The 21,443-nt window shown below is 42.2% G+C and overlaps 1 protein-coding gene and 1 pseudogene across 1 annotated transcript; one reads left to right on the plus strand and one right to left on the minus strand.

The window, feature by feature from the left end:
• Nucleotides 1–9,407: 9,407 nt before the first annotated feature.
• LOC138831692 (ubiquitin-conjugating enzyme E2 D3 pseudogene) lies at nt 9,408–10,022 on the minus strand (annotated as a pseudogene).
• Nucleotides 10,023–13,506: 3,484 nt separating this feature from the next.
• On the plus strand, nt 13,507–20,344 carry Rpl24 (ribosomal protein L24). The gene is made up of 6 exons (XM_070030348.1): nt 13,507–13,614; nt 13,734–13,809; nt 14,247–14,357; nt 17,329–17,465; nt 17,749–17,812; nt 20,220–20,344. Exons 1-6 carry the CDS (start codon nt 13,610–13,612, stop codon nt 20,298–20,300), a joined length of 474 nt encoding a protein of 157 aa, XP_069886449.1. The 5' UTR covers nt 13,507–13,609; the 3' UTR covers nt 20,301–20,344.
• Nucleotides 20,345–21,443: the final 1,099 nt, after the last annotated feature.

Genomic DNA, 21,443 nt, shown 5'->3' on the forward strand with positions numbered 1-21,443 from the left:
ATAACTGATTCTCAACAGTTGATCACCCGGATTCATCTCCATCATCTCTAATTTACCTGTCCACTCTTATTGGCATGAATGGATAAAAACAATGTCCTTTATCTCATGAATTTCCTCCTCAAAAACTTCCCACTTGATGGGCTGGGAAGGTGGCTCAGTGGTAGAGCGCTTGCCTTGCATGCCTGAGGCCCTGGGTTCGATTCCTCAGCACCACATAAGCAAAAAGAAAAAAAGCCAGAAGTGATGCTGTGGCTCAAGTGGTAGAGCACTAGCCTTGAGCTGAAGAGCTGAGAGACAGTTCCCAGGCCCAGACTTCAAGCCCCACAACCGGACCCCCCCCCAAAAAAAAAAAAAAACTTGTCACTTGAAATTCAGAGGATAAACATCAGTTGGCTTCACACTACTTCCTACTATTCATTCCATGCATTTTCACTTGGTGGTTTTGAGTGAGAGACTGGTACAATGAAACTTGTGTTTTAGAAAAGTTAAACTGCTCATATAACAAGGATGCATTGAAAGGTGGAACATGGACAGGAAGGAAACTTATAATGGAGTGAGTTCAGGAGTATATTTATTTACAGGTTTAGATAACACAGTTAAGAGACAAGGGAGATAATAAATTTGAATAACATTTGTGGATAGAGAAATTTACCTTAACAAAATGAACACAGTTTATTAGTTATTACTAAATGTATAACACTTGAAAGCTTTGAAGTTTTCAAGTTTTAAAATGAAATCACACAGAAATGGTGAGACAAAGGGTGAACTAATTCCACAGTGATACTCTCGACACTATGTTGAGGATGAACTCTACAACCTGGGGCCGGGGGTGATCGGGAGGGAAAAAACTGGGAGAAAAGGAGGGAAGAGGTATTCTAAAAGAAGGGTACTTATTATCTGACGCGTAACTGCAACCCCTCTATATATCACCTTTACAATAAAATTTAAAAAAAAAAAAACTGGGCTGGGAAAGTGGCTAAATGGTAGAGCGCTTGCCTTGCATGCATAAGGTCCTGGGTTCAATTCCTCAGCACCACATAAGCAGAAAAAGCCAGAAGTGGTGCTGTGGCTCAAGTGATAGAGAGCTCGCCTTAAGCTGAAGAGCTGAGGGACAGCACCCAGGCCCAGAGTTCAGGCCCCATAACCAACCAAAAAAAAAAAAAAAAAAAAAAAGTCAATAAAGTAAAAATTTAGAAAATGTGCCAATTTTTAAAACAATAAAAAAGATCGTTATGGCTCCACAGTGTAACCCCCGCTTTCACTATATTTGATGTCAGTATAACATGTGGAGGAGATGGGGACAAACAAGTCGTTTAAGGATTCAGGTGGACCTGTTGCAACAATGAGAAGTACAAAATGTCATGTCAAAATCAGCTCTACAATGTCGGTGTGGGGGGGGGGAGGAGGGTATGATTGGGTGGGGGGAGTGGGGAGGCTGGGAAGGGAGGTGAAGGGTAAACAAAGGAGGAGGCTGCAATGCTTGGTAAGAAATGTATGCATTATCCTGCCCATGTAATTGTAACCCCTCTGTACAGTATGTTCTCAAATAAAATAAAATAAAATAAAATAAAAGACATGAGAAAGTCTAAAAAAAAAAAAAAAAAGATCTTTATGGCTATACTACTATACTAATGCTACCAGAACAACTATATTTACCACAGCATTATTTACCATAGCTAAGATATGGAATTAACCCAGATGCCCCTCAGTAGACAAATGGATCAAGAAAATGTGGTATATATACACAATGGAATTCTATGCTTCCATCATAAAGAATGAAACCGCCCGTTTGTAAGGAAATGGAAAGATTTGGGGAAAAAAAATCATATTAAACAAGCCAGACCCAAAGAAACATAGATCCCTGATTTGTACTAATTAGTATATGTCAGGGACTGGGAAGGTGGCTCAGTGGTAGAGTGCTTACCTTGCATGCATGAGGCCCTGGGTTCGATTCCTCAGCACCACATAAGCAGAAAAGGCCGGAAGTGGAGCTATGACTCTAGTGGTAGAGCACTAGCCTTGAGTTGAAGAGCCAAGGGACAGTACCCAGGTCAGAGTTCAGGCCGCACAACTGACCAAAAAAAAAAAAGAAAAGGAGAGACTAATTAGTATATGTCTAGGATAATCCTCGCAGATGAGCAGAATAGCTCAATAGCTATGTACATATGACCATATAAGATGATGCTAAGTGAAATGAATTCTAAGACATGAACACAAGAGGTTTTTCTTTGTTGTGGTTGTTTTTAATGTACTATGTGCTTTCTTTTTTCTTTTGTGTTTTTCACCTCTATGGCTTATTTTTGTTGTTACAGTATATGATTTTGGTACCCTGATATTGTAGGTATGTTTATCTGAATTCGGGAAGAGAAGGGGAACAACAAAATGGTGAGACAAAGAACAAAGGGGCACCAATGCAATAGCTATATTCACAAGACAATATGTTAGAAATGATCTGTACAACTGGGAGGTTGGGGGGGAGGAAGAGAGGGAGAAAATGAGGGAAGGGGTAACAAGTTTGACAAGAAATGTATTTATTACCTTATTTATGTAACTATAATCCCTATATACATCACCTTGACAATAACTTTCTCTTTAAAAAAAGATCCTTATGCAACGTTTTAGGTACATAACACTAAATAATGATTTCCTTAGTATTCTTTGGTAGACCTGTCTGATCTAGTTTCCTTATCATTCAACTTTGACATGGAGTGAGAGACTGTGAGATTTGGGGATGATGGTTCAAAGCCAGACCAAGCAGGAAAGTCTGTGAAACTCTTATCTCTAACCACCAAAAATCTTGAAGTGGAGCTGTGGCTCAAGTAGTAGAGTGTAAGCCTTGAGCAAGGTCCTGGACTAACACACACACACACACACATACACACACACACACACACACACACACACACACACACACACACACACATGGAAATATTTCCATCTTACAAAAATTCTGGAAAAATTCTTCTAAGATACCAGTTTCTATGAAAACTTACTATCAATTTTTTTTGGGGGGGGTCTAGTTGTGGGCACTGAACTCTGGGCCTGGGTGCTGTCCCTCACCTCTTCAGCTCAAGGCTAGCGCTCCACCACTTGAGCCACAGCACCACTTCTGGCTTTTTTCTTTTTGCTTATGTGGTGCTGAGGAATCGAACCCAGGGCCTCATGCATGCAAGGCAAGCGCTCTACCACTGAGCCACCTTCCCAGCCCCCATTTTACTATCAATTTTTATTAAAAGGTTGAGGGCTGGGTGGCTTAGTGGTAGAGTGCATGCCTAGCATGCATGAAGTCCTGGGTTCCATTCCTCAGTACCACAAAAACAGAAAAAGCCAGAAGGGGCACTGTGGCTCAAGAGGTAGAATGATAGCCTTGAGCAAAAGAAGCTCAGGAACAGTGCCCAGGCCCTGAGTTCAAGCCCCAAGACTGGCAAAAAAAGTTGAAGAAATTCATGTTGCAATTAAAACAGCTAGAAAAACAGGAAAAAATGGGACCTAAAGCTACTAGAAGAAGCCAGATAACCAAATTAAAAGCAGAGATTAACCAATTAGAAAATCAGAAAACCATAACCAAAATAAACCAAACAAAAAGCTGGTTCTTTGAAAAAATAAACAAAATTGATGGCCCATTGGCTAGATTAATTAAAAAAAGAAGAGAGGAAACCCATATTAATAGGATTAGGGATGCCACGGGAAACATCACCACACGTACCCAAGATATCCAAACAATTCTAACAGACTACTTTCAAAAGCTATACTCTCTAAAGGAAGAAAATCGGGCAGAAATGGATGCATTTTTAGAGAAATACAAGTTGCCCAAACTGAGCAAAGAAGAAGTTAACCAATTAAATAAGCCAATATCCTATAATGAGATACAGGAAGCTATCAAAAGTCTTCCAACAAAAAAAAGCCCAGGACCAGATGGATTCACAGCAGAATTCTATAAGACCTTTAAACAAGAACTAATACCCATACTCCTCAAGCTCTTCAGAGAAACAGAGAAGGAAGGAGCTATCCCAAACTCATTCTACGAAGCCAATATCACACTCATCCCCAAACCAGGCAAAGACCCAACCAAAAAGGAGAATTACAGGCCAATCTCCTTGATGAACACAGATGCAAAGATCCTTAACAAGATTCTAGCTAACAGAATCCAGAAACACATAAAAAAAATAATTCACTATGACCAGGTAGGCTTCATCCCAGAGACACAGGGATGGTTTAACATACGTAAGTCAATAAATGTAATCCAACATATCAACAGAGCCAAGGTCAAGAATCACATGATTATTGCTACAGATGCAGAAAAGGCCTTTGACAAAATTCAACATTCATTCATGCTAAAAGCTCTGGAGAAAATAGGAATAGAAGGAACATTTCTAAAAACAATAAAAGCCATTTATGACAGACCAATAGCCAATATTATACTTAATGGGGAAAAGCTGCAACCAATTCTCCTAAAATCAGGAACAAGGCAAGGATGCCCACTGTCTCCACTCCTCTTCAATATAGTCCTAGAACCCTTAGCCAGGGCAATAAGGCAAGAAAAAGACATTAAAGGGATCCGCATAGGGAAAGAAGAAGTTAAACTATCCCTTTTTGCAGATGACATGATACTATACCTCCACGATCCCAAAAACTCCATCCCCAAACTCTTAGAAATCATAAATCACTTCGGCAAAATAGCAGGATACAAAATAAACCCACAAAAATCAGTTGCCTTCCTATACACTGATAATGTACAGGAAGAGAGGGAAATAAAGGGAGCAACCCCATTCACAATAACCTCCCGAAAAATAAAATATTTAGGAATTAACCTAACCAAAGATGTAAAAGAACTATTTAATGAGAACTATAAAAAGTTAAAGAAAGAAATTGCAGAAGACACTAGGAAATGGAAAGACCTCCCATGCTCTTGGATAGGCCGACTTAATATAGTAAAGATGGTAATACTTCCAAAACTAATATACAAATTCAACGCAATTCCTATTAAAATCCCAATGACGTACATCACTGAAATACAGAAAACAGTCCAAAAATTCATATGGAACAACAAAAGACCTAGAATAGCCAAAACAATTCTAGGGGATAAAGACAATATGGGAGGGCTATCCATGCCGAACTTCAAACTCTACTACAGAGCTATAATAACAAAGACAGCATGGTACTGGCACAAAAACAGACCCGAAGACCAATGGAACAGAATAGAAGATCCAGAAATAAACCCACAGGCCTACAGCCAGCTGATATTCGACAAAGGAGCCAAAGACATATAATGGAAGAAACACAGCCTCTTCAACCGCTGGTGCTGGGAAAACTGGGCAGCCACATGCAGAAAACTAAAAGTGGACCCCAGCCTATCACCATGCACCAACATCAACTCAAAATGGATTAAAGACCTTAACATTAAACCTGAATCTCTGAAACTACTGCAGGACAGAGTAGGAGAGACACTTGAACTAATAGGCACAGGAAGGAACTTCCTGAACAGAGTCCCAGGGTCACAACAAATTGGAGAGAGACTCGACAAATGGGACTACCTTAAAATAAAAAGCTTCTGCACAGATAAAGCTATCGCAACCAAGCTAGAAAGACAACCAACTAATTGGGAAAAAATATTTACCAGCAATATATCAGACAAGGGGTTAACATCCTGTATATACAGGGAACTCAAGAAACTAATCCCTCCCAAACCCAACAAACCAATTACTAAATGGGCAAGGGAACTAAAGAGGGACTTCTCAAATGAAGAAATAAAAATGGCAAAGAAACACATGAGGAAATGTTCATCATCCCTGGTGGTGAAGGAAATGCAAATAAAGACAACCCTGAGATACCACCTTACCCCAGTCAGAATGTCCCACATCCACAAATCAGCCAACGACAAATGCTGGAGGGGATGTGGAGAGCGAGGAACGCTATTACACTGCTGGTGGGAATGTACACTCATACAACCACTTTGGAAAGCAGTCTGGAGGGTCCTTAGAAAGCTAAAGATTGACCTCCCTTACGACCCAGTCATACCACTTCTAGGCATCTACCTTGAACAACAGGAACCAATATACAAGGACACGTGCACCTCCATGTTTATTGCAGCACTGTTCGCAATAGCTAGGATATGGAAACAACCTAGATGCCCCACCACAGATGAATGGATCCAAAAATTGTGGTATCTATACACAATGGAATATTATGCAGCCATTAGAAATGACAAAATAATGGCATTTGCAGGGAAATGGATGGAGCTAGAAGGAATCATGTTGAGCGAGGTAAGCCAAGAACAAAGAGACAAACAGTACATGGTCTCCCTGATAAGTGGATGATGAATCCAAAATGTTAGGTGATATGACAAAACTAACAGGACTTAAGAAACAAAGAACTCCCACTCATCTGGTTGAACCACTACTAAATATCCCCATGCTGCTGATCACATATATGGTATATAACATGTGAGCACCGTTATATATTACAGACTGTGATAGACAATTTGCTCCAGGAAAGTTAGAATGAACTTGTGACTTTAAATGAGCATCATTATTCCACAATACTGTGAATTTCCGGAAATTAAGTAATCACTTAATCACAATCAAAAAAAAAAAAAAAAGAACCTTGGGGAAGGGAGGGAGGGAGGGGATGGTAGGGGGAAAACAATGGAGGGGGTAACAATGTTCAAGAGGAAGTGGAAGTGTACTCATTACCTCACTCATGTAACTGTAACCCTCTGTATAGTATCTTTACAATAAAAAAAAAATCAAAAAAAAAAAAAAAAAGAAAATGAACTAAGCCACTCAAGGGCAGCAATGGGAAGGAGGGAAGAAGAGGGAAAGAGGGAAAAGCTAAAACTAAGCAAAAAAAATAAATGTACATATCATCCAACATGGAAGAAATAGCTGTACTGTCAAAGCTTGCAGAATTCACAAACTCTATAGACCACGATAAGAACAATCTGCCTTGTGAAGGATAAAATGTGTGTGTGACTTTATTTATCATTATCCTACAATACTGTGAAATTTATGTAATCACTTAATCTCAATAAAAATCATAAATAAAAGAAATGATAAGGCAAAGGATGAACAAATACAGCAATGATACTCATGAGACAATCTGTTGAAAATGAACTATAAACTGTGGGGACAGGGCACTGGGTAGAAAAACTAGGAGAAAAGGAGGGAAGAGGTTGCCAGGCACTGGTGGCTCACGCCTGTAATCCTAGCTACTCAGGAGGCTGAGATATGAGGAGTGCAGTTCAAAACCAGTGCACAAGACTCTTATTTCCAATAAACCATTCAAAAAACCGGAAGTGGCGCTGTGGCTCAAGCGGTAGAGCGCTTGCCTCTTCAGCACAAGCTGAAGAGTGCAGGGACAGTGCCCAAGCCCAGAGTTCAAGCTCCCCAACCGGAAAAAAAAAAAAAAAAGTAGGGAAGAGGTGACACTGCTCAAAATGAAATGTATTCATTACCTGACTGTTCTAACTGTAACTACCCACTGTGAATCACCTTTGCAATAAAAACAAAAATATTAAAAAAGAAAAAAAAAAGTTGAAGAAATTGTTTTTATTTATTGTTCTACAAGTATCTATGCAATAGCTTCCCTTTGTCTTTCAGTTTATAAAGTTTAAATCATTATGTGGCACATTGCAGAAAATATTTGTTTAGTGTCTGTTGTGGGAAAAGTAGAAATTTAGCCAGTGAAAAGGAAAAGAGCTTCCCAGCCACAAAGGACAAGTTGGGAAAGTGGAGGAGCGGCTCAAGTAGTAGAGTGCCAGCTTGAGGAAAAAGATAAGGTAGAACTTGAGGCCCTGAGTTTGACACCCTCCCCACCACACCCTTGCACAGGTAGGACATACAAGAATCAGGAGAACCAGGTGTTTTTGGTGCACATCTGTGATCATACAGACTGAGGAGGCTGAGATATGAAGATCCTGGTTCAAAGCCAGCTTGGGCAGGAAAGTCCATGAGACTCCTATCTCCAAGTAACTACTAAAAAGTCAGAAACAGTGCTGTGGCTCAAAGTGGTAGAGTATTAGCCTTGAGCACAAATGCTCAGTCAGGGACAGTGCCCAGGCACTGAGTTCAACCCTCAGGGCTGGCACAAAACAAAAACAAAAGCAAAAAGTAAAAACAAAAAGAAAAATGAAGAGTGCATGTGGAACGTGGTAAATAGTATTTAATCATATAAAAACCTTGTTAGGCCGGGCGCTGGTGGCTCACGCCTGTAATCCTAGCTACTCAGGAGGCTGAGATCTGAGGATCGCGGTTCAAAGCCAGCCCGGGAAGGAGAGACCGTGAGACTCCTATCTCCAATAAACCACCAGAAAACCGGAAGTGGCGCTGTAGCTCAAGTGGTAGAGCGCTTGCCTTGAGCTGAAGAGCTGAGGGACAGTGCCCAGGCCCAGAGTTCAAGCCCACGGCCAACAAAAACAAAAAAACAAAAAACCTTGTTAGGTTGGACTTGCCATTTTTAAGCCATCATTAATACTAAATTCTTCCACCAGATGGCACCATTTGTCAACTCTTCTTTGAAAAGGAGCCTGAAGGAATAATAAACACTCCCTACCACTTAGATACATTCCTAACACTTTATCATGTTTGTTTTGTCATGTCTATCTACCTTCCCTTTGTCCATTCATTATGTATTTTATTTTATTTTTTGGTTCATGCAACTTTATTGACGAAAAATAAATCAATTACTAGCAGAGCTATTAGTTGATCACTCATCCATTAACAACTTGCATCATTTATTCAGTGCTATATTAAACAGTGTATTGGAAGATACATTAACTAATAGCTCCAAGCCTCCTAACAATTTAAATGAAAATTACAAAATTTTTGAGACCCTATTTTGGAATACAAAGGGGGTTTGACTTCCAATTCCCATTCTCTGTAGAACAAGAACAGGTCATTCCTTTATTGACATGCATAAAATACATCACAGTTTCTGTTCTGCTGATGCTATAAATTCAATACCAATTCTCCAGCCACATCAGCTATGAGCATGAAGTATATCATATAACCTCAAATCTCTAACAGTGGAAGGCTTAAACAAGAATGGATGCTGCAAGAATGTTGTTTCCTTTGATGTGACAACTGAGCATCCATCTCCCTCCCCCTCAGATGGCTTCTTCAGCATGTTAGAGCAGTGAGGAATGATTTAGTCTCATAACCGAGTTAAGAGTGAAGATTTGGCCACATAATACACATGCTCCATTTTTTAAAAAAATTTCTGAATCTTGGACAGCTGTTCTCTTGTAACTACTTTACAGTTTCTAAAAGCAGTTATTGTCCAAAGCTGGAAGAATGTAAGTCTTCTCAGATGAGCATGTGAGTGAATGGTGGGAGGCAAACAAAAAATAAAATTAAAAAAAAAAAGATGAGGTCTGATAGGGGAGCAGCCAGATAGGAAATCAAAAAAGGAACAGTAATTTAAAGTTTATTCCAGCTATAATGCAGGTTATTCTGACTTTAAGGTAGCATCACATGGCATACTTCTGAGTCCATTCCCAAGATATTCTGTTGTACTTATCTCTGTCTGTTTCATAGATCCGTGCAATCTCTGGGACTAGGGGGTCATCTGGGTTCGGATCACATAGCAGTGAACAATTGGATAAAAGAACTTTAGAAATAGTTAAAGAATATCAAGACAAATGCTGCCATTACTGTTAATATTTGGATGGTAAATTCTTGTTGTAAATGCAACCTTAGGTGGTTTGAAGGGGTAGTCTGTAGGAAAATGAATTGTCAAAAAGAATACACTGCCTTGATATGGGCTGTCATTAGGTCCCATAATTGTGGCTTGCCAGTGAAACATGTCATCCCCAACTGGACCTGCAGAGCACTGTGCTGGAGGATGGCGGGCCAAATCACCAAGTTCCTTATTAATCTGTTTCAGCGCCATAGTCTGTGCTTTTCGCTTGGCTCCTCACTATATCTCGGTGTGTGCTCAAAGGGTCTGGCCAAAACTCTTGATTATCCAGGCGGCTGTGGAAGGACTGTATCTTCGTCTCACATGGGTTCTGCCAGACAGACTCAGAGGGGCCTCAGCCTCTTCCCAGCGAAGCAGCTGGTGCCTCCCCAGCCGAAGGGGCACACAACACCATTAGGTATTTTAATGTGTCAAAATACTTAGCTACTTTGAATCATATTAACTACTACTTAATATTTTCCCCTTGTGCTAATACTGCAGCTTATGAAGGAATGCAATGCTTAAAACCAAGATAGGGCTTCTATGTTTCTAAATACAGCCTTTCTGAATTCCTGGCTGTCAGTGAACATACCTTGTTTTCCCCTGAAAGGACTTTGATTCCTTAATCTTAAGGGAAGTTGATGGGTGAATATCAATCTCCTATACTGTATTTACTTTAAGCTGAATTTTTAAAATTCCTGGCTCCTTTTATCATGCCTCACTTTCCCTATTCTATCCTGCCTTACAATCACAGCTCCATTTCTTTTGTGTGTTTTTTGTTTTTTGTTTTGCCAGTCATGGTGCCTGAACTCTGGGCCTGGGTGCTGTCCCTCAGCTCTTCAGCTCAAGGCTAGCGCTCTACCACTTGAGACACAGTGCCACTTCCAGCTTTTTCTGCTTATGTGGTGCTGAGGAATGGAACCCAGGGCCTCATGCATGCAAGGCAAGGAGTCTACCACTGAGCCATCTTCCCAGGCCACCACAGCTCCATTTCTAACTTTTAGGTGGTTAATTGGAGATAAGACTCTCATAGTCTTTCCTGCCCAGGCTGGCTCTGCTCTGAACTGTGATCCTCCGATCCCAGTCTCCTGAGAAGCTAGGATTACAGGCATGAACCATGGGCCTCAGCCCAAATTTTGAGACTGTGTACTAAGCATTTATAAAATGCTACCATTAACAAGAAGTTATTAATCTCTCAAAGTTGTAATGATCTTAGGGTCAAGAAAATCATGGAGGTATGGTGAAAGGTGAAAAGGGTTGTTTTTGTTTTTTGTTTGGTTGTGGGGCTTGAACTGTGGGCCTGGGCCAGCTCAAGTCTAGTTCTCTACACAGTGCCACTTCCGGTTTTCTGGTGGTTAATTGGAGATTAGCGTCTCATGGACTTTCCTGCCAGGGCTGGCTTCGAACTAGGATCCTCAGATCTCAGCCTCCTGTGTAGCTAGGATTACAGGCATTGAGCCATTGGCACCAGGTGACAAGGGGTTTTATTTGGCTGGCTGTGACTACCTCCTCCTGGGAAGACCGAGAGCAGCCCTAACCTCCAGTAGGGCAGAGTTTATTAAGTCAGAACCACATGCAGGTGGCAGTTTACACAAGCTCAAAGAAGATAGGGGTGGGGATTTTCTTCAGCTGTAGTCAGGATCAGGCAGATGGCATTCTGGAGGCCAAAGATTCAGGATTGGAATTGGGGGTTAACAAGGAATAAAAAAAAGCTGGGTTATTACAAAAGCCAGAAGCAACAAGAGTTCTGATTTTCATCTGCGCATAGGTTACATTTGCATGACTTTGAGATTATATATATATATATATATATATATATATACATACATATACACACTCACATATATATATAATTGATTAGAATATATGCTTTGCTATATATATGTATATATATATATTTTGTTTGTTTGTTTGTTTGGTAGTACAGGGTGGGATGCTGAATTCATGGCCTTGCACTTGCTAGGCAAAAACGTTACCATTTGAGCTATTTCTCCATTTTCCTATTTTTCTCCATATTTATTTATTTATTTTTTGGATAGGGCCTGTGGTTTTGCTTGAGACTGGTTTTGGATGTAGATCCTCCTACCTGTGTTTGTCACATAGCAGAAACACTACAGACATGCACAACTATGCCCAGCTTATCTGTTGAGATGTGTTCTTCCTATTTTGTCTGGTGACGTCAACTATGTATCCATCAATCTCTGCCTCCTGCGAAGTTTTTCACTTTTCTTCTACAGATCTCTACAGGCCAAACTTAACTACAAAGATGCAGGAGGCAAAAACCTTTCTACAACGCTAGGAAGGGACTGCGCATTCTGAGTTTGTGTGGAGGAAAAGGTAAATACTTTGGATACTGCTTTGGATACTGCTCACACTCAACTGTACCCTTGGAGTTTCTAGAAGCTAAAACTACTCAAGATTAAAGAGAAAAAAATCGTACTAATGTAAAGCAGACATGGATGAATGTCAGTTGACTAGGGTCAACAAGCTATGGAAGTGAAGTGAGCATTCGAGTAAACTTAGGCATTCAGTTAGATTCTCTTTTTGTTGGTCGTGGGCTTGAACTCAGGGCTTTGAGCTATTTTTAGCTCAAGGCTAACCCTCTACCTCTTTGACCCACAGGGCCACTTCCGGTTAGTTGGAGATAATCTAATGGATTTTGCTGCCCTGGATGGTTCTGAACTGTGATCCTCAGACCTTAGCCTTCTGAGTAACTAGGACTTAAGGGGTGAGCCACCCAAGCCCGGCTTTTTTATTTTTTTTAACAGTCTGTTCCTGCCTGAGCCGCTTCAAACCTTGATCCTCAGTAGCTAAGATTACAGACCGTTTTTTTTTTTTTCCCCAATTAATATTTTTGTTGGTCATGGGGCTTGAAGTCAGGGCCAGGGAGCTGTCCCTACGCTTTTCTGCTCAAGACTTGCGCTCTACCACTTTGGGCCACAGCTCCATTTCTGGGGGTTAACTAGAGATTAGTCTCAGTTTCTTGACGGGGCTGGCTGGGAATCTGCGATCTTCAGATCACAGCCTCCTCTGTAGCTAGGATTATAGGTGTGAGCCACTGGCGCCCGGTTCCGGCTGTGATTTTGTTTTGGTGCTGGGGCTTTGGACTTGGGCCGGTGCTCCACGTGTTTGAATCATGCTTTCACCCCTGCTTTTTGCGGGCTAACTGGAGCTGTGTTTGGCTGATTAAAAAAGGGTAAACAGTTAAAGCTATGAGACTGTTTGACTCGACGCTGGCGGGAACCCAGGCTGCGCGCACGACGCGCTCTCCTGCTGAGCGGTACAGACTCACGCTGCAGTGCTCGGGAGCGTTTTACATGCCGAGATCCCTCCGTGGAGGGCTCATCGGGGGCAGAACACAGGCATCCTCCGCTTGTGCTCACGTACCCGACAGCGGGGCCTGAACGTTCAACCCGGGAAGACACACACACACAGACACAAACAGACAGACACAGACACACACACACACAGACACACATACCGGAAAGAACGCCAGTCACCTGCCCCCCTCCGCAGCCACAATCACAGACACACAGACACAGACACAGACACAGACACACAGACACACACAGACACAGACACACAGACACAGACACACACAGACACACACAGACACACACACACACACACACACACACACACACACACACACACACACACACACACACACACACACACACACACACACACACACACACACACACACACACACACACACCCCGGAAAGAACGCCAGTCACCTGCCCCCCTCCGCAGCCACAATCCCAACCCGGAAGTGGTCGCCTGGGAAATCGAGATCCGGGGCCGCTCACTGACGTCATCGCCCAGCGCCGGCGCCCGGGGAGGAAATTCTTCACTTGGCCTATAAGGTCTCTTCCCAGGATCCTCTCTTCCTCTTCGCCATCTTCCCTCTCTCTGGGCCGCCCGCCGCCACCATGAAGTAAGTGGGCGCCTTGAACCAAATCTGCTGCCATCCTCGAGCGGAGCTTCTCCCCGGCGTCCTGGACATGGCGTCTGCTTTAGCACACCCCCTTTCTGACGGCTTGCTTTTCGTTACAGGGTCGAACTCTGCAGTTTCAGCGGGTACAAGATCTACCCCGGGCACGGGAGGCGCTACGCCCGCACCGACGGGAAGGTAAAGGCCGCCGCGCCGCCGCTCCCGGCTCTGCCCCTCCCGCCTCGTTGGGGCCCGACGGTTGCGTTTCCCACAGCGTAGTTGTTCTCGACAGGCCTTCGGGTCGCGGGGTGGACTGGTTGCTCAAAATCGCGTAGCCGGGCCGGTAGAGCGCCCTGAGCGGGCTTGCGGAGATCGGGGTGTCATAGTGTAGGAGGGAATGACTCAAGTACCGAGGAGTCTTCTAATGGTTTTCACTCTTTTTAGAATTGTTGGGAGGGAGGAGAGTTGGATTCTGCCCAGAAATTTACACGACATTCTGTGATGGTAGACATGCCTGCTCTCACATAGTTCACATAAGCCTTTGGTTTCTGCGTCCCAACTTTTTCCTAATTAATTATAAGTTAAAATACCCATTTCCTAAGGATTTCAAGATCATTTCGTATTTCTTACAATAGGTTTTCCAGTTTCTTAACGCAAAATGCGAGTCAGCCTTCCTTTCCAAGAGGAATCCTCGACAGATAAACTGGACTGTCCTTTACAGAAGAAAGCACAAAAAGGGACAGTCGGTAAGTGGATTATACTGATGTCATGAAGCTCTCTTGAAAACTTTTAAGCTATTGGTTTCTGCTTTGTAAAATTGTGATTAAATGGCATATAAGTGCACTTTTTTTTTTTTTTTTTTTTGTCGGTCGTGGGGCTTGAACTCTGGGCCTGGGCGCTGTCCCTCAGCTCTTCAGCTCAAGGCGAGCGCTCTACCACTTGAGCTACAGCGCCACTTCCGTTTTTCTGGTGGTTTATTGGAGATAGGAGTCTCACGGTCTCTCCTTCCCGGGCTGGCTTTGAACCGCAATCCTCAGATCTCAGCCTCCTGAGTAGCTAGGATTACAGGCGTGAGCCACCAGCGCCCGGCATAAGTGCACTCTTAAAAGATGTAAAGCACCATACCATGAGACAGGATATAAATGGTATCATTATGTATCATCCGGGTTCAGAGCAATATCAAGTTTAAATTTATACAAGTCAGATAACATTAAAAACGGTTTTGTTTTGATTATTTTGTTTTGCACTAGGCAACCCAGCTTCGGACACTGGAAGGGAGGGGTGAACCTGGCCTGGAACAAATTAATAGGGGGTTTATTACTTGAGCTACACCCTCTCACCTTGTTTTGGCATTTTTTTGGGGGGGGGAACGGGGTGTATCCCAGTTTTAACAAAGATTTTTTTTTTCGGTCCCGGGGCCTGAACTCTGGGCCTGGGTGCTGTCCCTCAGCTCTTCAGCTCAAGGCTAGTGCTCTACCACTTGAGCCATATCACTACTTCTGGCTTTTCTGCTTATGTGGTGCTAAGGAATCAAACCCAGGGCCTCATTCATTCAAGGCAAGCCCTCTACCACTGGGCTACCTTCCCAGCCCCTAAATACAAGATTCTATTCATTGACCTGGACTCTTTTTTTACCACCCACCTTGCACATCAGACAACAGAATTTGCTATTATGTAAATGTTCCTTTTGTTTGTCCTGTCATTGCCAAATTCATTCCTGGGAACTCATCCTGCATCCAGTCTGTCTTGCAGAGTAAAGAAACATGCTTCAAATTATATGGTCCTTTGAGGTTGGTCTAAAAGCAACTTGTAAAAACAAGAAGTGAAAAGTAGTCACATATTAAATGCCTTAATCGTTGCAACTTTAATAGTTTTATAAGCTAGGATGAATTCCTATGACATGTTGCTAAGGTGACAGATATCAAGAAGCCATCTTGTGCATTGCCACTATGATATGTTCAGCTGATTCTAAACATAGCCACAAGATGCTAGTGGGAGTGGGGCAGGAAAGTCCCCCTGAGACTCTTACCTCCAATTAACCACTCAAAAACCAGTAGGGGAGCTGTGGCTCAAAGTGGTAGCGCGCTATCCTTGAGCAAAAAGTTCAGGGACAGGGCTGAGGCTGAGTTCAAACCCTACAACCCACCCCCCAAAACACAAAGCCAGCCTTAAGCAAAGGAAGTTAGTGGTGTCTGATTAGTTTAATAACTTGCTGAACTAGAATACATAGGACCCTAGCATGTTTTTCTGTCAGGGTTCCATTGCAGCCCAGATTTAAGAACGCGATTTAAGTATTCAGTGCTCCTACAGTGGACATATTTTCCATTGTATTGTTCCAATTGCTTTTACTTGTCCATCTACCCAGCAAGGATTCTGCAGTGCATTTGAGACTGTCGCACTATGCAGTGATAACTCAGACTTGAGATGTTCCTGCCTAGGCCTCTTGATTGCGGGGATGTACGTACACCTCACACACATATTTGAGGCGTTAGGGTCCATGGAAGTTTAAAGATGTTAGAGTGTTAAAGTGGTATAAATTGTTATTGTGATAATTTGATTTTGATGGTGATCCTTATAGGATTGGTGCTAAGTAAGTGGAATCGTCTCTCTTTCAGTACTGGTACACTCTAGACTGTGAAAGTGAAGTGCTCTTTCACATGCCTTTTTAGTTACCTATAGATTTTAGTGAAGTTTTTTTTTTTTGTGGGGTGGGAGGGGGGGACAGTTCGTGGGACTTGAACTTTGGGGCCTGGGCGCTATCCCTCAGCTCTTCAGCTCAAGGCAAGTGCTCTAACACTGAGCCACAGCACCTGTGCTGGTTAATTGGAGATAAGAGTCTCACAGACTTTTGTGCCCAGGCTGGCTTTGATGAGATCCTCAGATCTCATCCTTCTGAGTAGCTAGCATTGCAGAAGTGAGCCACTGGCGGCCGGCTAAAAGTAGTTTTATTGTTATATTAGGAAGTGTACCAGAGAGTTTACTATTTCATAAGTCAGATAATGAGTACATTTCTTCTTTGGTCAGTTTCATCTATTTGCCCCTCTCCACTTTCCCTTTGTGGTGGTAGAACTTTATGTATTGGCTTGAATATTGAGGTTTTTGTTTTTGTTTTAGCCAGTCCTGGGGCTTCAACTCAGGGTATGGGTACTGTCCCTGAGCTTTTGCCTAAGGCTGGCATTCTACCACTGGAGCCATAGTTCCACTTCTGGCTTTTTCTGTGTATGTGGTACTAAGGAATTGAACCCAGGGCTTCATGTAATGCTAGGCAAGCACTCTACCACTATGCCACAATCCCAGCCCTGTGGATTATTAAATATCTTGCCTCTTATGTAAAACATTGGTAAAACTGAAACTGAGAAATCAGTCCCAGCATATATTTTTATTGAATGAAAGATGTGTTTTGAATGCCACTAATGTGTATTTGACCAACCCATTATTGTGGCTATTGATTTAAAAAAAATCACGTTCAAAATGTAGAAAAGTTGGGACCTTTGGACATTATCCTTGAGCTGAAGAGCTCAGACACAGTGCCCAGACCCAGAGTTAAGCCCCATGACCGACAAAAACTAGTTTAAAGTAAAATAAAAATTTAAAGTGAGTATTATGTTTCCTTCATATATTGAACAATAGACAAGTGACTAAAAAAGAAACTTCATTGCTCCTCAGAGTTCATGAAGCATGGTTTATAAATATGCTCCTGATTTTTTTTTTTTGTAGGAAGAAATTCAAAAGAAAAGAACCCGTCGTGCAGTCAAATTCCAAAGGGCCATCACTGGTGCATCTCTTGCTGATATAATGGCCAAGAGGAATCAGAAACCAGAAGTTAGAAAGGCTCAGCGAGAGCAAGCTATCAGGTAAGGAATTCACATATTTTGTTATTGGGGTGAATTTAGAGTGTTTTGCCTTATCTATGTATTTAGATGGTCAATCATAATAAAAAGGTTTGTGGTGATCTTTGTACAATTAAAAGTACTAAGTGATCTAATGTATAGCTAACTTGAATAATGAAATTTATTAACATTCCTTGAATATTGGAGAATAAAAGTTTCTCCAAAAGTCTAGTTATTTGATAATTTCTTGTATTAGATTTTTGTATTCTTAAAGAATAAAATGTTTTCCTCAATGTTAACTCCACAGGGCTGCCAAGGAAGCAAAAAAGGCTAAGCAGGCATCCAAGAAGACAGCAATGGCTGCTGCTAAGGTGACTGAAGCTTTCTTGGATTTCTCTATTTTGGGCTGTGTTAGCATATGAACTTTGCACCTATGAACTTTGTATTGCCCATACTCCTCCTTCGGCTCTCCCCCCCCCCCTTTTTTTTTTTGCCAATCCGAGGCTTGAATTAGGTTTCTGGGCGCTGTCCTTGGGCCTTTTTGTGCTCAAGATTAGAGCTTTACCACTTGAGTCACAATGCCACTTCAGTTTTTTGAGTAGTTTATTGGGGATAAGAGAGTCTTAGGGACTTTCCTGCCTGGGCTGGCTTCAAACCATGATCCTTAAATCTCAGTCTCTTGAGTAGCTAGAATACAGGTGTGAGCCACAGCTATGCTGTTCCTGGATCACACTATCCTTTAAGCTTTAGGTTTTTAGGGTTTTAATTTTGTATCATGCTAGCCTTGGGCTTTGGTCTTTTTACCAGTGTCCCCTAAATAGCTGGGATTACAGTACTTGGCCACCAAACATAGTTGTAAATATAGTAGTACAATAGGGAAATCTGTTCCTTATTTATTTTGTCCTGGGGTTTAACTCTGGGCCTGGGTGCTGTCCCTCAGCTCTTTAGTTCAAGCCGAATGTTCTACCACTTGAGCTACAGTGCCACTACTGATGGTTCTGATGGTTAACTAGAGGTAAGAGTATCACAAAGTTTCCTGCCCTTGCTGGCTTTGAGCTGTGATCCTCAGATCTCAGCCTCCTGAATAGCTAGGACTACAGGCAAGAGCCACCTGTGCCCGGCTTTTGTTTTTAAATCTAACAACTAGGAAATGACTCATAATTTTGACAGATTTCATATAAGGCTGTATAAATATATAAAGACCATTAATTCCAGGCAAAATTAGATTTCTGTAGCCTCAATCTCTAAAGGGGCCCTGTTCTTTCAAGTTAAAATCAGAAAAATAACATGTTCCTTGTTACTTTTTCCCATGTTTGGGATTGGTGGACCTATATTGGGGGGGGAGTGGAGAAGGCATTACCATAGTTTCAACTTACCTTTAATGCTTGCTAGTTCAATAAAGATAGCACTGTACCAGTGAATCAGGCCTCAGGCTCAGCTTTTTGCTGGTTATTTTGGTGATGGAATCTGAGAGCTTTTGATCCTCTGGATCTCGTAACTAAATAGATTTGTAGGTGAGAGGTACCCACTAAGGATGCTGTTTGTTTATTTATTGGTCAGTCGTGGGGCTTGAACTCTGGGCCTGAGCACTGTCCCTGCGCTCTTAAGCTCAAGGTGACCGCTCTACCACTTGAGCCTCAGCGCCACTCATTGGAGATGAGTCTCACAGACTTTCCTGCCTGGGCTGGCTTTGAACTGTGATCCTCAGATCTCAGCCTCTGAGTAGCTAGGATTACAGGCATGAGCCACCAGCTCCCAGCTTGGATGCTGTATATTTATATTGCTGATAATAGGTATTGAACTCAAGACCTAGGTGCTGTTCATTAGCTTTTTTGTCCCACTTCTAGCTCTCTTGAGTTTAACTGAGACAGAGTCTCTTGGACTTTCCTGCCCATGCTGGATGCTGGCTTTTGATCACTATCCTGGTATCAACCTCCTGAGTAGGATTACACATGAGAACTACTAGTGCCCAGCTGGTATTCTTTTTTTTTGTGGGGGTCCGGTCGTGGGGCCTGAACTCTGGGCCTGGGCGCTGTCCCTCAGCTCTTCAGCTCAAGGCTAGCGCTCTACCACTTGAGCCACAGTGCCACTTCTGGCTTTTTTTTTCTGCTTATGTGGTGCTGAGGAATCGAACCCAGGGTCTCAAGCATGCAGGGCAAGTGCTCTACCACTGAGCCACCTTCCCATGCCCCAGCTGGTATTCTTAATAAAAATAGCATTCTTAGGGCTTGGGGGCATTACTTATATGGTGACTACTTGCCTAGCACGTAGTTATCTTCACTTACCACTAAATAGCAAATCTTTTTTTCTCAAATTTGGTAATAGCTCCCCTTTTATATAATTCTGTCAGTCTTTACAGAATTTTCTCTGTGAAAGTGAAAATTTCTGTTAGTGTTTGGGGAGAGTTCTATGAAAATACTGTTACTACAAATACAGGCAAATTATGGAGGCGGGCTAGGACATACAGAACTGGAATACACAAATAGGGTAGTAGTTGGGCACTAGTGGCTCACACCTGTAATCCTAGCTACTTGGGAGGGTAAGATCTGAAGATTGCAGTTCAAAGCCAGCCCAGGCAAGTGAGCCCATGAGACTAAATTATCAGAAAACCAGAAGTGGTGCATGGCTCAAAAGTGGTAGAGTGTTAGCCTTAAGTGAAAATGCTCAGGGACAGTGCCCAGGCCCTGAGTTCAAACTCAGTGACTGACCAAAGGAAAAATACGGTGGTGGAAAGTGTCCTTTTTCAGTGTTGCATAACATCATGTTATTTTTTTACAGGCTCCCACAAAGGCCGCACCTAAGCAAAAGATTGTGAAGCCTGTGAAGGTTTCTGCTCCCCGAGTTGGTGGAAAACGCTAGTTTGGCAGATTAGATTTTGAAATAAAGGTCTATCTGTAACTCTAGATTGTGTTGGATTCTTTCACTTAAGCATGTTGAGCCTACATGGTTAATAGGTGAAATGTAAAGTTAAGACTGACATTTTCTAAAAGTGTGGCTGGGAGGAGGCATATGTAACTCAGTGGTAGAGTAAACTGAGGCCTTGGGTTCAGGATTAAATAATTTTACTACTCAGTAACAAGACCTCCTACCCTTAAGTTTCTTGGAGTGACAAAGTAAGATCTATGGTTGATTAGGCAGGCACTTGTGGATAAGACTAAGCTGAGATGTGAGGATGGTTGAAAGCCATAATAGGCAGGAAATTTAGCTATATTTATCTTCAGTTAAGCAGAAAAAAGTATAGCTATAATTAAGTGGTAGTGCTAACGTTGAACGTGAAAGTTCAGATCAAGCAACCAGGTTCTGAGTTCCAATTTTTTTGTGTTAGTAATCGGGCTTGAACTCAGGGTTAGGGTGGCTATACCTGAAAGCTTTTTAAAAATTTGGACCATGATCCTCAGATCTCAGCTTCTTCAGTAGTTAAGACTAAAGGTGTGAGCCCTTAGGGTCTAGCTTAATCTGCTCTTGATCCCAGGAAGTTAGCTTAAATGTAGAACACTGTGAGTTGTGTTTTGAGACAAGGTCTTGCTATATTATCTATGTTGACTTGCAATTTTAAGTTTTCTGCCTTTGCTTCCTAAGTCCTTGGTTTATAGGTATGTAATGCCATGTCCTGCTAGAGCATACGTAGTATAGAGCATATGTAGTATATTATACTTAATCCCAGAAAAGTAGTTGAGCTAGGGGTTTTATAGAGCAGAATCATTTAAAAAATGCTCAGACTTGGGCTGGGGAAGTTGGCTCAGTGATAGAGTGCTTGCCTCGAAAGCATGAGACCCTGGGTTTGATTCCTCAGCACCACATAAGTAGAAAAAAGCCAGAAGTGGCGCTGTGGCTCAGGTGGTAGGGCCTAGCCTTGAGCTGAAGAGCTGAGGGACAGCGCCCAGGCCCAGAGTTCAGCCTCCAAGACAAAAAAAAAAGCTCAGTTACTATGCGTAAGATATAAGGAAAATTTAGTATAAGGTGTGCCAAAGATACAATGAAAAACCAACAACCCCTTTTGAA

The sequence above is a fragment of the Dipodomys merriami genome, unplaced genomic scaffold, assembly GCF_024711535.1.
Source record: "Dipodomys merriami isolate MVZ:Mamm:240054 unplaced genomic scaffold, mDipMer1.0.p SCAF_2, whole genome shotgun sequence".
Taxonomy (NCBI): Eukaryota; Metazoa; Chordata; class Mammalia; order Rodentia; family Heteromyidae; genus Dipodomys; species Dipodomys merriami.